This window comes from Lichenostomus cassidix, chromosome 4 (assembly GCF_008360975.1).
Source record: "Lichenostomus cassidix isolate B80296 chromosome 4, HeHo_3.0, whole genome shotgun sequence".
Lineage (NCBI taxonomy): Eukaryota > Metazoa > Chordata > Aves > Passeriformes > Meliphagidae > Lichenostomus > Lichenostomus cassidix.
In genome coordinates this window covers 68,544,708-68,562,590 of record NC_139484.1, presented here as the reverse complement: position 1 = coordinate 68,562,590, position 17,883 = coordinate 68,544,708, and the positions used below count along the sequence as shown (strand labels likewise).

Genomic DNA, 17,883 nt, shown 5'->3' with positions numbered 1-17,883 from the left:
TATTGGGTTAAAAATGAAACAAACAAACAAAAAAAAACCCATCAACAACAGTAACAACACAAACACTGTGTAATATTCAATAGCTTTAAAGCATAGTTTAATCCTCTAACAGTTAGGTTGTTAACATCCTTCCTGAAAGGCAGTGTGGAACTTGCACTGCTCCAGGGAAGAGGACTGGGACTGATTCTCTAAATTGCATTTCCCTCTTGTTCTCTGTGAAAGGTGAATACTGCCACTATGGCTCCTGCTATAGCTGAAGAAATTCACTGCCTTTTGCATGGGACTGAAAGGATCAGGACACTGTGAAAGGACAGTGAGAATGATGGCAGTGTCTCAAGGGAGAGGAACAGAGGATTTTTATCCTCACCCTTTCCATGCTGCATCACTCACACTGAACCTGTAAATCGCTTGTAAAAGGGAAAATTGGTTCTTGTTTCCTGAGTTATTTCATGGCCTCAAGAATCTCGAGGAAGTAAATTGAAGTCCTTATTTTGCATGAGTGGCTATGCTCACAGGGCTTCTCAGGGAGCAAAACTTAAACCAAACATTATTTGCCACTTCTCCATCCAGCATGACAGAAGGCAGGATCCTACAGCAACAACTGAACCTTCAGACAAAATGTACCTGCTCTGCAAGAATGGAAAGCACTCACTGCAGTCATGGCAGTCACTATCTTTGAATGCAAAATCATTTCTCATTGAAAACCCAATGACTTTTTCCAGAAATCTTGGAAGGGAAGTGTCCAAGTTGGATTTTGTAGGTGACTTTTCCTCTCTGTGCAGGTGAAACCAGCATGCCCTTCCTCATGGTTTCAGGGTCTTAGAAAAAAATCCCCAATGGCAAAATCTAGGATTCAAAACTTGAGTACAAAGAAATATAAAGAATACCAACCACACGTCTCGGCTCAGTTGTGTCATCAAGGCCACAGAATGAATGCTAGTGAAAAAAACAAAAAAAGGAACAAAAACTATAACATAAGATCAAAAGAAAATGAGGAAAAAAGAAAAGAAAGAAGATGTAAGATATGTAATATGAAATCCAATGACATTACAGCAGTTAGTGTTAAATCATTAATTGAGTTGATCTGTAAGAAAGACAGTATACCCATCTTAATCTCAAAAGCAGTAAAAAATTCAGGATTTTTGAGGGCAGCTTTACAATGGAAACACCTGTGAATTTTTTTAACTTCAGAAATATTAGGCTTGGGTTTGTGACTCACTTAGAAGTATTTATAATTGCATATACTAAAGCTTTCCTGAGCCAAGACTTAATAAGCCAAGGACACAACCCAAGTGCAACTGAAATGGCAGGGATTCAGCTGTGAGAAGAGCATGATGTGTTGAAAAAGCACTTTTTCCTAATGTACTAACTCACAGATTAAAACTGAGATTTTATATCATTCTTCTGTATAGTCTCTAGAAACAGGACAGTTTGCTGAAGAATCCATAGGGCAGAAATACTGTAATCCTTATGCTCTGATTTGACAGAATTTTACATAAAACTTAAAAGTTGAATCCACTCCTCTAGGAAAATAAAATCATATTCATGACACAGTAACTGTAAGTGGTGCATTGTCTTAGCTACCACCTGCAATGAGGCTCAGCTATAAATGCTGCTGTTCCTTCAAAAGCATCAGACTTCCCTCCACAAGAAATTATTGTGCTCAGTATCAGCAGCATGTAGGTGTCAGTCTGTGCCCTTTGACACATTAAATCTTCAGAAGAACAATCAGGTAAAATTACATCACTCATTGATTCCCTGGCAACACAATCTTCCTTTGGGCCACCAAATTCAGAATGCGATTTAATCGCTGGGAAAAAAATAATTCAAATGTAATAAAAGAAAGCCCTCCACCCATCCAGAAGTTGAAGGTTAATAGAAAGAGATGAAGCTTTTTTGAGATCTCTTGCTAATGTAACATTAAAGCACAGAGGATGTTAATCATTTTAACTCATTATCAGCTTTCTGCTAAGCTTGTGATTAAGCTGTTTCTTTTCCAGTGCTTTTCCACATCCATCCGGCTGATGAACCAGCAGAGATAATGCTATCTTCCATTTCCAATATTATCAATCTGGCTAATCCAACACCTACAGTTTTACACTGTAAACTGTAATGGCAATGCCTTAAAGGCTTACATTTTGGCAACAGCAACCATCTAGAGACGTTGATTTTTTAGAACAGGTGGATAAACAGTAACATTTGAAATAATTAATATGTACAAGTATCGCCTGTCCCTCAACATTTCGCTGCTTTGAGGAGTTAAGTGCAGCACCTTAGACATCACCAGCTGCTAGGCAGGAACAGCTCCAGGTATAGAGGTGGTCTGGAGCAGAAGAGGGCAAAGGCAGCAAAACAGCCCTTTTAAGGGTGAATAATGCCTGTTTTTCTGCCAGTGAAAACACGGAGCACTGCATTCCCAATGGATGCAGGCAGACCAGCCCCAGCCAGGTCGATGTGAGGCTGATGCAAAGTAATAATTAGCAGCAGCACCAGACAGCCCAACTTCTCCAGGCTCTCCTGGCTCTTCCACAAACTCAGACACCACAGTCTGAAAAGTGCAGGACAAGGTCCAGCAGAGGGGAGACTACTGTGGGAGCAGAAAGAGTCAAGGAAAATGCTGAGGGAATTGGAATAGTTGCTAGAAGTGCAACGGGGAGGACTGCCACCTCCTGAGAGCACATGAAGGGACACTGAGACCAGAGAAGGGTGAGGAAGAAATTTTTCCACACCCAGTGAGCTCCTCCCCAAAGCCTCTCTCAGTTCTGCAAACCCCAGTGACCTCTTCTAACTCCCTTCAGAGTCCTGCAAAAGCCTTCCTTTTGCCCTTTTACCCCATTCTCATCCCAACAGGAAAAAAAAAACCAATGACTGAAACCTCCACTAACTCCTCCACTCAGCCCATACCCATAAATGTTGGAGAAAATGAACCTTATTTGATGATGTGACTCATGTTGGGATCTAGGCACTGGTTCAGCAAAAGTAACATAACTAAAACACTCTGCTGGGGCCTAGAGAAAGACCCATTGTCAGTTCATGCTCTGCAGAACAGCCTGAATTACACAGACCTGGGAAACACCTGAGACACAGTCCACAAACCTTGGGCCATCCCTTGCTTGGGAACCACAGTGACACAAAAGCATTTGCTGTCTCAAGCCTTGATCAGAGCTTCTTCAAAGGAAAATAAAATGTGGAACCATTACAATAACTTGTTTTATATTAAAGCAAGAAATACTCCTTAATTGTAGTGTTTGTCATAGGCACCTCATTTTGTTTCATTTTTCAGTGCTTGAAAGTTTTCCAAAGCAATGCTATCCAAAGAATAGGGCTGAGCTAACCAATTTTGTCAGAGATAAATCTTTGTTCTTTCTTGAACTAAACCACAGCAAATCCTCCCTCTGCTACCTTAGCATCTCTCCAGACTCCTTGATTTCTTCCTGTAATTGACAGAAAACCTGGACAGGAAATAATTTTGAGCAGATTAGGGACAGAGTTGCATTTCATGCAGCAATGACTCGAACTCAGATTTGATCTTGTCTTAAAATAAATTTTGTGATATTAGGTTAAGTACTATTAATGTCAATGCAACAGAGAAAAACAATTTTGTATGGGAAAAATCCATTGGTACTGCCCAGACGTATATTTACCTTTTCCTCAATTTCTTTGAGTTGCCTCTTTTGAAGTTCTATTTTATCTTCTAGATCTCGAATTCGCTGGAAAAGAAAAAGCAAATTAGACATTATTAGATCTAATTTGAAAAGCATATGATTCAAAAAGATAAGAAATACGTTAAAAATAAGAGAACAAATGCCCCTTATTAGTGTAACACTTCCTTTAGAATTATATTAGGCATGTCCAAGGCACAATTTTCCATGTTTCCATTAAAACAGGGCACTTTAAACAAGCTGCATGTTCAGAACATCATGTTTACCACCAGAAAATCTACACATCACTCATTAATCATAATTTTAACAAATACACACAGAAAATTCCATTTTGCACCAAAATTCTCTTTCTCTGCAACTGCCAGAAGTTTTTCTGCTTACCTAGACAGTCAGCAGATTACATGATCACATTGCCTTCCAACTCCCTATTTTCTTTTCCCATAAAACATAATTATGCTTCTAGCATAGTCAGGCTACACCAGAAAAAAGAAATCCCACAGATTTTCAGTTATCACCAAGACACCATCCTGAGATTCAGCTCTGTGCTATTACCAGTCACCTCCCACCAGAACCACACAAAATGTTTCCTTCACTGTAGATCCCCATATTTTAAGGATTTTTCTTCAGTTTCACAAAGATTCTTCAAAAACATGACTGCTGCTGGGTCCACATACCCTATTCTTTCCTGTATCACATATCTCCTTTTTTCCTTTCCGTAAATTAGACTTCTTGGTTTTTTGTAGGTTTTTTTTTTCTTCTAATATTGGGGGTCTTACGAAATTCAGATGCATTTTATTATTTATTTATATTGTACTTGTTACAGATAAAGTAGGTTATAAGTAATTTTTTTTCTACAGGCAGAAACCTGAAATCTCCAGCTAGCAATCGCTGGTGATCAAGGAGCAACTTTACACAACAAGCATTTTTTGGGGGGATTAAATAGCCAGTCTCAGCCTGGCCTACAACAGCTAGGATTGTCAACAGTTCCTGAACTTGGAAAGAAAAATTTTCATCTCCTCTAACGTGGATGGCACAGGTGAATAAAATTAATGTAGCTGCTGCTGCCTCACTGCCAAATCATTTTATGACTCTCAGATTGATTTGAACAACAGGATCTCTTTTAAAACAACATCCAGTCATTACTTACAAACCTGTGTGTATCAACTGCTGTTGTTTACCTGCATTCAGCTCAAAGACCTCAAATAGGGGAAAATGGTCCACACATGGTAGCCTAGGACAGCTGCAGCAAGGCAGCTGCTGATCCAAAGACTAGACTGGTTTGGAGAACCACAGAGTTTGGCTTGAAAATCACAAATCTAACATGGAACTATTCCAAAAATTAGGTACACACAACCCTGCAGTTCACTTTTCCTAGGACATACTCCTCCACACAAATAATGAAGACAGGCCATGAGCAAAAAAATTAGTGTTGCTACTGTTTCAAAATGAAAGATTTTGCTTAAATGACTGTTTTGAATATTATACATCCAGAGTAAGTCAATCAAAATCTACACTATATCATACTGCAGTGGTCAAAGATTTCCCCAGATAACACAGAAACCAGCACCAACCAGATTACCCTCATGTGACACAAGTGAATACACCTTTGCTGACAATCACAAATGCCCCAGCACAGCTGTATTAATTTCACATTTCCTCTATTGCATTTGAATTGATTTATACTTCATCTACTCCCTGTTTAAGGCAAGCCTATCTCTCAAGGGATCATCTTCATATACTGTACGTAGCAGGAATGTTACAAGCACTGTAAAACACCATGAGATGAGAAGCAGGCAGACGTAATCACCCCCGAGATCTCTAACCCATCAGGTTAATCAGATGTTTCTCTCCTACTCATTTCAGTTATGCTGATTCCTGCTTATAACCACATCCCAGACCTGAGTGACAGACTTCAGCTCTCTGGGGGTTGTGCTCTGCTCTGTGGTGAAATTTGGCCATAGTGAGATAAGTGGAGAGAAGCAATATTTTTTTCATCTTCAAGATTTATCATGTGAGGTGTTTTTCAATAACTCCTGAGAGTTTGCCTTCGGAAAAAAATGAAAATGCCACTGAACATCTGGTGGTTCTCTCACCCCAGGGCTTACAGCAAGTGTTCCTCTAAAAGAACAAGTTAATTAGGATAAGATGGCATTTTTAGGATTTGGGAATTCTGTTAATCAAGTAAAAATCGAGATGTTATTATTCCCTTATGAATTTTTAATCTTTTCAAGATTATAGCTATCCAGCTATTTTCCCCAACTATTCAGAATAGTTCTAAAAAAAGAGCTGAGGCTTCCATTTTCCAATTCCCTCCCAAAATAATTGTTTCATTTTGGGAGATGAAAAACAGAGAATAGTTTTAGAGTGAAGAAACATATACTTTCCTAAAAATCAATTAAATACAAAGACAACCTACCAGCTGAAGGGGAACACACAAAGGACTGAATTTCTTAGCAATGAAAATCTACAAAAAAACCCCTCAAAAATCAGTAGGGCAGATTGTGCTGGTTTTGGCTGGGGTAGAGTTAACTTTGTTTACACTGGCTGGTATGGGCTGTGTTTTGGATTTGTGCTGAGCACAGGGTTGATAATACAGAGATGTTTTTGTTATTGCTGAGCAGGATTTACACGGAGCCAAGGCCTTTTCTGCTTTTCCTATGCCACCCTGGAAGGAAATTGGAGGTGCATGGGAGGGTGGGAGGAGACAGAGCCAGGACAGGTGACCCAAATTGACCAAAGGGCTATCCCAGACCATGTGACATCCTGCTGAGTACATAAAGTGGGGGGAAGAGGGAGGATGGAGGGCTGCATTTGGAGTGGTGGTGTTTGTCTTCTTAAGTCTTTGTACATGTGATGGGCTCTACTCTCCTGGAGATGGCTGAACACCTGCCTGCCCATGGGAAGAGGTGAATTAATTTCTTGTTTTGCTACTCAGCATGGCTTTTGCTTTCCCTATCAAACTGTGTTTATCTTAATCCCTGAGTTTTTTCATTTACTCTTCCAATTCTCTCCCTGCTCCCTGTGGAGTGAGTGAGTGGCTGTGTGGGCTTGGCTGCCAGAGGGGTGGAACCACAGTAGCTGTGTTTGGTGCCCAGTGTGAGCCTGAAGGGTTTGGGAGAACAACAGATTCGACTGGGATGTACTGGGTTGAACTTTACAGCTCTTGGTGCTGCTTAGCCAGTAATCAGCAGGCTCCTGCTCTTGCCATGGAGCTTGATTACCTGACTGTGAATTGGAGTCTACTGCTCACAAGTGGCCACTTTGTGCTTTCCCTGCTTGCTGTAGTGCTTATCACCTCACTGAATTGTGCCTGGGAACGTTTTGATAAGAGCCATGGCACTGGGCCTGGGCTGGCAGAGGGCCAGGGCACTGCTGCTGTGCTGGACAGTGTGGATACAGCCAGCAGGGCAGACATTTGTGGGTATAAATGTGTACACAGCACTGCTCCAGACTTGCTGCTGAAGGGGAATATGATGAAGGCAGGTGAGTGGTGTTCAAATAGCTTGTATTCCTCTAGGTGAGTGGAAGTCACAATGACAGAATGCTTTTGCTGCAAATGAGTAAAATTTTCTGACTAACTTCTATTTTACAGCAATTAAACAGTTCCAATCTAGACAGGTCAAAATTTGTTTTAAAACACACCCTTGGGCTGGAATTGCTCATAAGGTATCAAAACCTGGGGTTGTTTCTTCCTAGTTATTTACCTGCTTTCCCCTGGAGGATTATCCAGGAGGATGAAGTGGGTGTAGCTATTCCCAACAATATCCTCTGATTGCTCAGGGACAGCACTGGAAGATAACCAGCCCAGTTCAGCTATTTATATATCCTGAAAAATCTGGTTTAATAATTTATTTGCATTTAACTGTAGAGACAGCCTTAAAAATATATACATGTATGTGCAATATATTGGCTGGAAAAAAACCAGATTTACACTTGCATAGAGTATTAAACACATAAAAACAATAATTTTCCCTATTGTACCTATCTGTATTTACTGCAGTATCTTGATCACAAAGATGACAATTTCCAAAATACAACTTTAAAAAATAATGTAAGATACATGTAGCTATAGCTTTAACAAAAAAGTATCTTCTAGAAATAGCAAGATGTGTTCATCAGTCAAAAGCTATATTTAATTACTGAGAAGGAAATTGCACAAAAGTTAGATACCAATTAGGACCAAGGCAGGACTGTTTGAGATTTGGTAAAAGCCTTTACATCTTTATCTACTGTTCCTTTCATTTGCAAGAACTGCCAGTCAAGAAGCTGTGGACTCACTCTCAGATTTCAACACTTGATTAGATGCTTTCAGTACATTCTGATTTGTTGGTTTGCATAAGTGTGACTGTGACAACAAATCACACAGAACTATTTCATTGTTATCAAGAAATTGTACCTGGTTTTATGCTTCAGGGTGTAAACTGATGATCAGTAAGTAGAACTTTTCCTGCTATGTGGTATATAGAGTTGAAATAAAAGATGCATCCAGCTCTACCCATGACATGGCTTGCAGAGAAAATCCAGTATATTTTCAGCAGCACAAAAAGATGTGAGGAAGCAACAAAATCGACTTTATTTTGCTCTCAGAACTTTGCTAAGTCTCAGCTGAAAAGAAAGCCACAGGCTGTTCTTCTCTTTATTTCCTTTTTTAAAAAGAGACAGACAGAGGATATGGTTAGGCAGCCTGAACCCAGCACAGAGTTTGTGTTTCCTTTAGAGTCCCTCTCTTGGTCACAGTCAGAGCGCAGATTAGGGACAATGTAGAGCAGTGCTCTGCTGGGTTCTAGCAATTCCTCTGTTCCTGCAGTTAATAGCTGCCCCTCAGTCACACCAGTGCACCTTTTTGGACACTGACAGGATTCATGAGAATAACCCTGTGTTGTCAAATCATGGGACCCTACAATGGAATCACTGTAGGCAAACAAAGAGCCATAGTCAGGCAAAAACAGGCTAATGGGAATGCAACCATGGAAGAGAGGAGTGTAAACATAAGGGACAGATTCTCTACACTGTCCATTTCCCCTGCATTCAAAACCAGCCTGGCAAAATCATGAATACTAATTTGTCACTTTTTTTTTAATTTTTTTTTTTTTTTTTTTACAATAGCAAATAAAATCTCATCACAAAAGTTCTGGATGATGGATGGCACCTTTGCAAATACTCCCCTTAACTGCCTGCACATGCATGGAGCTTCCCTGAGTTTTGAAAGAGGGTTGGACAAGCTCCCATGTCAGTATGGCAGGCAGCTACTCGATAAATAAATCATTCTTCCACTAGCAGTGAGGTTTGCTGTAAGTTCTAAGTGCTCCCAAGCAGCCATGGCTCAGCCTGGGCTGAGGGCATTCCCTGTGCAGAGCTATCAGCAGATGGCTCTGCTGGCCAGGCTATGCTGAACAGCAGCCACAGCTCTGCCACCAGTGGGGCTCAGCTCACAGATCCACTTGCATTGCCAGACAGCCACAGGGAAAAGATGCTAAAGATGCCTTACTTACTACTTAATTGCAATTTGAACAGACTTGTAAGTTCCGTTATAAAACTTTTCTTAATAGTAGTTACACATGCAGCATGTATACAAGGGTAGTAGGCTCAGATGTAACAGCCTGAAAATGCCAACAATTACGTAAGGGAGAGCACATCCAGAAGATTCAGGCAGCCAAAGTACTCTTTTCTTTTGGACGTCTGTAATGCAAGGACAGGCAAAGACTGCCCCTAACATGGCAGGCATACATATCACATTACTTTACTAACAGAGTTGCAAAAGGGAAGTTTACCAAGAGTCAACCACAGTTATATAAATTACATGTTTACTGACTGCAGGCCTCTCCAGTTTAATTCCTGGAGAGATCTGAGACACTAAGGGCTGTCAAACTGCCCCAAAAGCAAGAAATTTGACCTTTTTTTCAGCAGAAGATTCCTAATGTGCAGAAGTTTCATCACAAATGCTCATAACCCTCTATTTCCCTTCACCTCATGCCAGAAACTTCATTTTTCTGGGAAACAGGATCCAGTTCTTGAAGTGCAGTGACTCACTTAAGCAATTCTCTTTGGTAAACTTGGATGGCAAGTGCCTTCCAGTACTGTCAGGGAAATTAGGACAAGTCAGCTCTTCCTTTCTCAAGTTGCAGGGGACCGAGACACCAAGATGGGGCTACAGATTCCTACTGCCAGCATGTCTGAACTTCCTACAGAGTGGGAGTGTCTACATTTGCTTGAAGCACTGCTTTATAGGCAGTATGGTACCTGAACTGGCCTCGGTGGGACCAATTCAGGTGTCTCTGTGCCTACAGCTCAATTTTCCTGATAGCTGGATAACTTCCCTAGAGGTTTCTGTTTTCTAAGTACATCCAAACTCAGCTAGAGGCTAGATAACCCTGGATGCAGATTGATTATTGTCATTACTCCCTTGTACAAGGGTGCAGCAAAAAGGATAAAACAGTATTTAAAACCGAATTGAAGACAGAGTCCAATGAAATTGTATTCTGCCAGTGGAGAACCAGCCAGGTACTTATTTCAAAAGGGAAACTTCTGTCATTTTTAGTATGCTTTGGCTCCTGTGGCTATGTTGCAACCTCAAGGTTACAAGCCACATCTCTGGGAGGTCTGAGGAATCAAGTTTAGGCAAAACGGAAGCAGCATGATGGTGGATGTGTGCCTGGAAATATTACTCTATTTTCACTAATAGAGACATTTCAGTAACGCAGGCTTAGAAGACTCAGTTTGTGGTTTGGCCAAAATGAAAATACTGCATTTAAAAAAAAGAAAAATGCAAATGGCATTTCCACATGGAACACATGAAGTATGTGTGCCCAGCTTGTGTTATAACATCAATCCATCTACATTAAGTACCATTCCCATTAATATAGCACCCATTATAAAGGAGTGCTGAAATAAATGGAAATTCTTCTGCTGAGCTGAGTGAGCCCTGGACTGCAGTCTCAGAGCTATCATTTTAATACTGGAGGCAATATTTCAGCCCAGTAGTGATTTGTCATAAATTTGAGAGTTAGACATGGGAGGAACCTCAGCAATACAAACAAAGAAAACTGATCTGAGATGTACTGAAGTGCTCCACTACTTTAAAATGCCAGGTCCAGATTTCCTCCTGCAAGCAACCAAAATGTGAGCACTTGCTCATTTGATTAAACTTGTCTTTCATGCTACCTCAAGTTCTGATGAGAAATGGACTGTGTCACTCTGCAATTACATGGTGCCTTCCACAGAGTCTGGGTTTGTTTTTTTTTACTTGATCTCCCAGATGCCTTTTTAGCAGCAAACATAGACTCAGAGAATTCCTGCATTTTCTCTTTACTGGACAGTGATGCAGGCTAGATGAAGTGGACTTCTTCATCCACGCATTCTGTCCTCTCCAGTTCACCCATAGCACTAGTCAAACATTCACAGTCCTGAACCAACATCTCAGATGGCTTCCAGTCTTCAAGGAGCTTTGTGAAATGGGGAAAAACCTATCAGGAAAAGAACTTATGTGAAAACTTTCATCCTTCAGGCAATGATGACCACATCATACTTCATTTAGGTGTCAACCTGCTGAACTGATGTTTTTGTTCCCTAGGTAAGTGTGTAAGTAAAGAGCTCATCCATATGAATGACAGCAACACCGAGAAGATCAGTTGATCTAGCTACAAAATATGCTCCTTGCCATGCTATTGTACTTGTGAAAACACGGGAATGTACAAAACAGGGGAGTTAGAAATCACCTTAACAGTTCCTGTGACACACTCTTATTGGATTTACAGTCACCAGCAAATCCAAGAAAACAATTTGATAATTTTAGCACAAAGCAGACAAAGAAGGATTTGCTAAGCTGCTTAGAGCCTTGGCTCTGAAATGTTGGAGAGGTTCAGGTTAATGTCCATTCACAGGATAGGCACCATGGACGGACTGTATCTGACATGAATCGTGTTTTGAACCTCTGAAGCCATCTTATGATCTAGAAGGTATCTAATTCTGCAGCAAAATTTAGCATGGGAAATATTTTATCAATCTGACAGAGGGAAGAATCAATATTGTTTCATTATTTCACTATTTTAAGAAGATTCTCATCGCTGTTAAGACACAGGTATGTAAGATCTTCAGTAGTGTGAACAGCTAACTTTGTTACGTGTGTAAATTTAAGCAAAGGTGAATATAAACTGACTTGCCTTTAGCTATTATTCAAATCACTAAAGTGATGGATAAACATATTATTTTCTTGGGGTTTTTTGAAATCTCATGCATTTTAACAGCTGTTTAAAAGCCTGTAGTGTTTTAACAATACAATTTGCATAGGTAATTGTGACATGCATTACTCAGGCTGTTGGATCTGCTGCTGGAAGGGGTGTGTATTCAGAAATCCAAATGTTGCCTTTAGTCTCATATTCCTAGAATTTGATTTTGCATAATGGTCATAAGGAAACAAAAAAACCCACTGCAACAGCATTAGCTTAAGGTGGTTTTGTTGACATCTTATTTTACTTTATGAATGAAAACTTAATGTAAATTTCATCCAGTTGAATATGATAATAATAGATCATTTTGGATATACTCCACCTCTCTGAGTCTCACCATGATTTTGTTTGCACAGCCGGTAAAAATTTCATTCTTTTCTATGTTCTGCAGTCTCAAGCATTGCAATCCAATTAACAGTTACTGACGTAGGAGAATTGTTCTTTTTAATCTATATTATGCATCTGTACTTTCTTTATTTGCTTTTCTGAGGAGAATGAACCTTTTAGCAGCTGCACTGATGCATTTCTCAGCATATGTATTCAGTCACACTCGTAGTAGTAAACCAGTGAATTTTATAAATTCATTTAGCCCCAAATAACTGTTATAATCTGATACAAATTACTGTGTGTATGTAGTATTTATTAGTAAACTTTATTCATATTTTTTAACTCTGAGAATCTTTTAATTTATGCAACAACATACACTGATATCTAACAGAAGAGGATCAACAGTCTTTTTGCTTTTCATTAGGGAAAAACAATAATTTAAGCCATAATAGATTTATATTTACACAGAATGGCTATGCTAAGTGTATGTGAGCTCAGAAGACAAAACACATTCAGCATCTTAAAACTGACTCTGGGACAGCCTAGACACATTATCAGGCAGAAAAAAACCCAGAAGTATAATGTAATATTTATTTAGCATTAAATTTAGGTTATTTTACATTCAGATATTTAAATAGTGAATTTCCATGTAGGTAATATAATTATATATGTATGCATTGTGCATATGAAAATACACTTAACTTTTATAACAAACTTCACACTCTTTTTTTAGACTTGCCTTTCCTCAGCTCCCACTCCTTTTCCTAAGAAACAGGGTATTCATGACTTCAGATGGGAGGGTTTCAGCATTCGAATTTCAGATAAGAATTTTCTTGGTACTAATGTTATTGCAAGGCATACAGCTGCTCTTACTGTGAGTAGAACCTCAATCACACCTTGCATAGAGTGAACAGAGTAGACCTTTCAGATGTATTTTTAGGTATTACAGCAGTGCTATCACCACTTACTCAGACAATGAGCATCACTAAGGCAATAAGCAAAGCAGACACAGCAGAAGACTATAGAAAGAAAACATACACAAGGAAACACTGTAAGATGAACATATAGAAATTACTAAAGTTAACTCATCTGCCATGCATGTCATCTGTGGGAAATTACAGAAGTGTATTGTGATATTGTCATTATAGCAATGATGCCCTGAAAGACTCCATGTTCACTCCTGCATGACAAATCAATACCACAGGTCAACTGTGATTAACCTAGTCATGATGTGCTTGATGAATATTGATGACAGTTACACAGCTGTGCTATCAGATGCCTTTAAGAACGATTCATGAATATAAAAATTGCATTATCAACAGTAATCTATTACATTTTGAACAGCAAAGTACAGAACATTAATACTAAGGAGAAAAAAAAATAGAAAAATCAGTGGTTGCCCCATGTATCCCTCTTCATACTGAATGTAAACAGCTAGCACCTTAACACTTTACATTCAAAATAAAACCATTAAACCATTAAATCTACACAGATTTGGAGGAAAAATAATTTGACCCTCCCCAGCTGCTATTATGTGAGTAAGGTTCATAGTAATACTTGTACCTAATGTCTAAATTGTGTGACATAGCTGTGAGTCTTTGACCAAGGCAGCCTCTTTGGCACAAGGCAACATGGCAGAGGAGGGGCTGTCTTTAACTTGTCCTCTCTGTCACAAAGCATTGTGCCAAAGAGGGCAGATTTAAGACAGCATCTCCTTATGCCTGTCAATGAGGTACACTGAGCACAGCATCCTCCCTCCCTCTCTGCCTCCCCCAAGAGCCTTCCCAGTCAAACATTAAACCTTAATAATTCTCCTTGGGTGAGAAATAGATGGTCTACCAGCTGTAACAGATTGCACAGCACAGGGGAGCAGAAAAACTGCTGGATTTGTCCAGGCTTTACTTGAGTATCTGTTGGATATCAGGTGGCAAATCTGAGATTCCTGCTTTGCTCTGACAACTACTGTATTGGCAATTTTTTTTTTTAATTAGGATTTTTAAAAAAACAAAAGCAAACACCACCACCCCCCCAACAAATAAATATATATTATAAATGGCTGAGCCAGTAAGATCATATAGATATGGTGACATCCAACACTATGGATTTGTAAACAAACTACTCTCCCAGCATGAAAAAATTGTCCAGGTACAAGAGAGCTGGAATGGCATTTGCCATAGCTTTGTTTTGCCTTTAAGCTGGAAGAATTGTGCCCTCAGAAAAAAACTGCTGATCAGAAAAAAGAACTAAGAAACTTAGTGAAGAAAAGCAGTTTGTTGTTTCCCAATTTCAAGCTATATTTTGACATTTCAGGATGAAAAAAGACATCACTGCTTCTGACTTTCCCTCGGTGTCCACGGTGTCCAAGGCATTGCCCAGCAGTGACTCCTCAGTGACAGTGACACATGGAGGTCAGTACCTGCTCTGTCCTAAAGCTTTGCCTCCTTCTAGTAAAACATGCAAATAAAGTGATCATTTCTGCTCTTATTACTGATGAACAACCCAATCTGGTCACAGGAGTAAATGCCCTAGTTTAAAGAAAACATAGTTAAAATTTTTACAGCTGTAATTGGATTACTTCAGCAGTCCATAGATGCTTTATATTCAGGTCTAGAACTGAAGTAATGATTTCTTTTACTTTGTAAAACTGAGCTTCACCCAAGAATATTCTAACTCAAGTTAGAATAAAACACAGTCAGCTTAGTACAATACTACAGTGCAACTTAGGGAAAAGAATTCACACTTTTTGATGACACAATGAACTAATATATCTTTTCTCTTTTTTCTTATAATTTTATACAAAGATAAGACTGCTCTGGGAAATTATTGGCTTACATTAATAAAATGTGTCTCTCATATACTCTCTGACTGGCAGCAACTATTTTTGGAACTGAGTGTGTGTCAATCTGCTATCCTTCAAGGATTTTCTATCTTTTCTTTGAATTTAAAATAACTTCAGATGAAATCAGAAAAAAATTGTATTTCTATTATAAATTTTCTTCATGTTTGAATACTGCCAACAGTGCAATTGGAAGAAATCTATCCTAATTTAAAGCCTGGTTCTGATGACTTTCCCCAGTTTCATACTCCAGAAGCAGCTACAGTAAAACCAACAGGAATATATTTTGGTTTTTAATTTGTTTGATTTATGTAAAGCATAATTTGACATTTAAATATTTATTAGTTTTAGAAGACAAGATGATTACAATATATTTTGAGGGTGAACTAACCATGATGCTGTGTGGATTTTCTGTACTGGGATTTTTTGTGCTGCTGTTGTTTTTTTGTTTGGGATTTTTGGGGGTTTTTTTGAGTTTGCTTAATTAGGAAGCTGGTATCACTACTTAGGAAACATGGTGTATTGCTCTGTTTAAAATATCTTTTCTCAGAGATGGATTTTATAGCTACACAACACATTTTTCTCTCCCTCTAGAAATGATTTAAAATATATACATAAAAATTACCCTTCTTAACAGAATCTGCTAGTAATGACCTTCATATTTTCAAAAACAGTACTGAAGTCATGCCACTGCACTGACTAGAACACAGAGGTTACTTTTAAATGAAGTCCTGCTAAAAATAAACCAGGCATTGATTTACAAAAGGTTGTAATAGCAGAGTAGCACAATGAGACCTTTTTGATGGCAATATCCGCAGGAGAGGCAGTTGAACTGCACATGCCCTATTGCTAGAAGCAAATATCACAAGCTGCTTGTGACAAATTTTTAATTAACATGTTTTACCTCCTCCAGATAGAGAGGATGGTGTAAATCAGAGCACCCTCTCTGACAGAGGGAGTACTGCCAACATGCTTCAGCTGAGGATCTGTCCCCCAGACCTGCATGTTGCACTCTGGGTTTAATAAAACTGTTGTGTGCCTTAGCAAGCAGATCTAATCACACAGTCTGTCTAATTTGGCTCCACAGAGGCCTGGTTTCCTTAATGCACAATGGGTATACATGAATGGTTCCATTTATATACTAATGAATAATAATGTGGGGCTACACGTGCCCAAGAAAAACAGACCTACCAATGTAATACAGAGCTTAGCATCCTAAAATGTATTTATTTCACTGGAACAAAGTCAATACCCAGTGGCTAAGAACTCAAGCTTTACATCTGGACAAACAAGAACACAGAAAGCAGCACAGGCTCACACCTGGGCAACCATTTACACATTTCCTTATGCCCATCCCTGTCCCTTTCAGACACTCATTCCCCAGGAAGGACATTTACCAGCTCTGTAAAACCAGCACCTCACATGCTAAATCCTCAAAGTGCCTGCATGAAGCAATTATCTATGGTGAAACACTGCAGACCAACCTACAGCATTCACCACTTGCCTTACCACTTCTGCACCCTGCACGTCTGGTCAAGGCGCATTTACAGAAGAAAGGGAGAACTCCTTCCTCATCCGAGCTCCTTGAAACCCCACTCTGTCTGACACAGAAACTCTGACTCAGAGATTGTTGCCAGCCTGCCAGATAAGCAGAGTTGTTCTTTTGAAGCCCTTGTATGAGGCAGAGCAGAAGGTAATGGAAGCAAAGAAACAGCCCTCCGGGAAGTGAATGAACTTCCAAAGTTTCATAGAATTTGGAGTTCTTTAATACATGGTTTCTGCTTCAAGGAAGGTTTGAGGGTGTTTGCAACAAGGACACTCTGTATTAAGCCTTGCAGGTCCATCATGTTGTCCTGTCATTTAGGTAATCTCCACTTCAGCAGAGGAAGAAGTGTTGCATGTGCTGTAGAAGTACTGCAGACTGTAAAATATGACCAGGTCTGGACTAAAGGTTTGCCAGAACAAAGTGCACTGGGTGTTTGCTGATGTCACAAAGTCAGCAAAACGTCTCCTGGACATAAATATATGAGAGAAGGAGGGGACTCATCGGGGATGTACTTTACTCAGTGCAGCTTCTACCATTCATTAGGATTCTGCCAAAAGTATGGTTTCATTTGTGTAACATTCAGCTTCTGTCATTTGCTAGTGAGATGAAAGTGATCCAGTGAGAATTAGCCCTCCCATATCCCAAGCAAATTAACTAGCATCTTTGCCTTTGTTTTTCCTGTTTAATAGGGTATGTGTGTGGGGAAGGCATGTGTGTGTTAAAAATAGATGACTAAAATACTTAGCTGCTTATTAAGCAGCGGAATTCAGTTTAACATGTCTTGCAGGGTTGTAACATTAGCATGTCTAATGAGATGGGCACAACATGAAACTATAATGACATGCCATAAAATGGATCTGGAGACAGGCACATCATGGATCATGAAGCTATGTTTATGCTAGCATTTTTGTTTTCCTATGCACACATCCTATTAAACTTATGCTGTGAAGCAATCTGTGAATACATGAACTGGCCTAACAGAAGATGTGCTCCAGATGTGCAGATAAAGTACTCTAATTGATAGCAAGCAGGCCATGGAACAAGTAGGAACAGAAAAATGCTTTATCCGATAGCAGACCTTCAAACAGTGTCAAACCACATTCTTGGTGAAAGCAAAGCACCAAACTGTATCTAGTCTGATGTTAAAATCTGAAATGGTCAGTTATTTAGGTGTAGAGGCATTATTCAATATACAATGTCATTCATACCCAATAAATGTCATTGACAACATTTGCCCAGCTGAAAAGCACTGCATTATTAGTCTGAATAAAACACCAGCAGTCTGGC

General features: G+C 39.4%; 1 protein-coding gene and 1 long non-coding RNA gene across 9 annotated transcripts in view; one reads left to right on the top strand and one right to left on the bottom strand.

The window, feature by feature from the left end:
- The window catches only part of JAKMIP1 (janus kinase and microtubule interacting protein 1), a 145,405-nt gene that overhangs the window by 1,432 nt on the left and 126,090 nt on the right, over window positions 1-17,883 (bottom strand). For 6 of the 8 annotated variants that reach the window (XM_085059776.1, XM_085059780.1, XM_085059777.1 and 3 more), the window contains 2 exons: window positions 3,645-3,710; window positions 892-936 (listed from right to left, as the gene is read on the bottom strand). In XM_085059776.1, the coding sequence (XP_084915902.1) occupies window positions 892-936; window positions 3,645-3,710 (111 nt within the window). Of the gene's footprint in view, window positions 1-891; window positions 968-3,644; window positions 3,711-10,972; window positions 11,126-17,883 lie in introns of those variants that run through there. The other 2 variants (XM_085059783.1, XM_085059782.1) reach the window with 2 other exon arrangements.
- LOC146438789 (uncharacterized) lies at window positions 6,452-14,771 on the top strand. The gene is made up of 3 exons (XR_014851931.1): window positions 6,452-6,568; window positions 11,233-11,739; window positions 14,525-14,771. It is a non-coding gene; the product is annotated as an uncharacterized LOC146438789 (long non-coding RNA).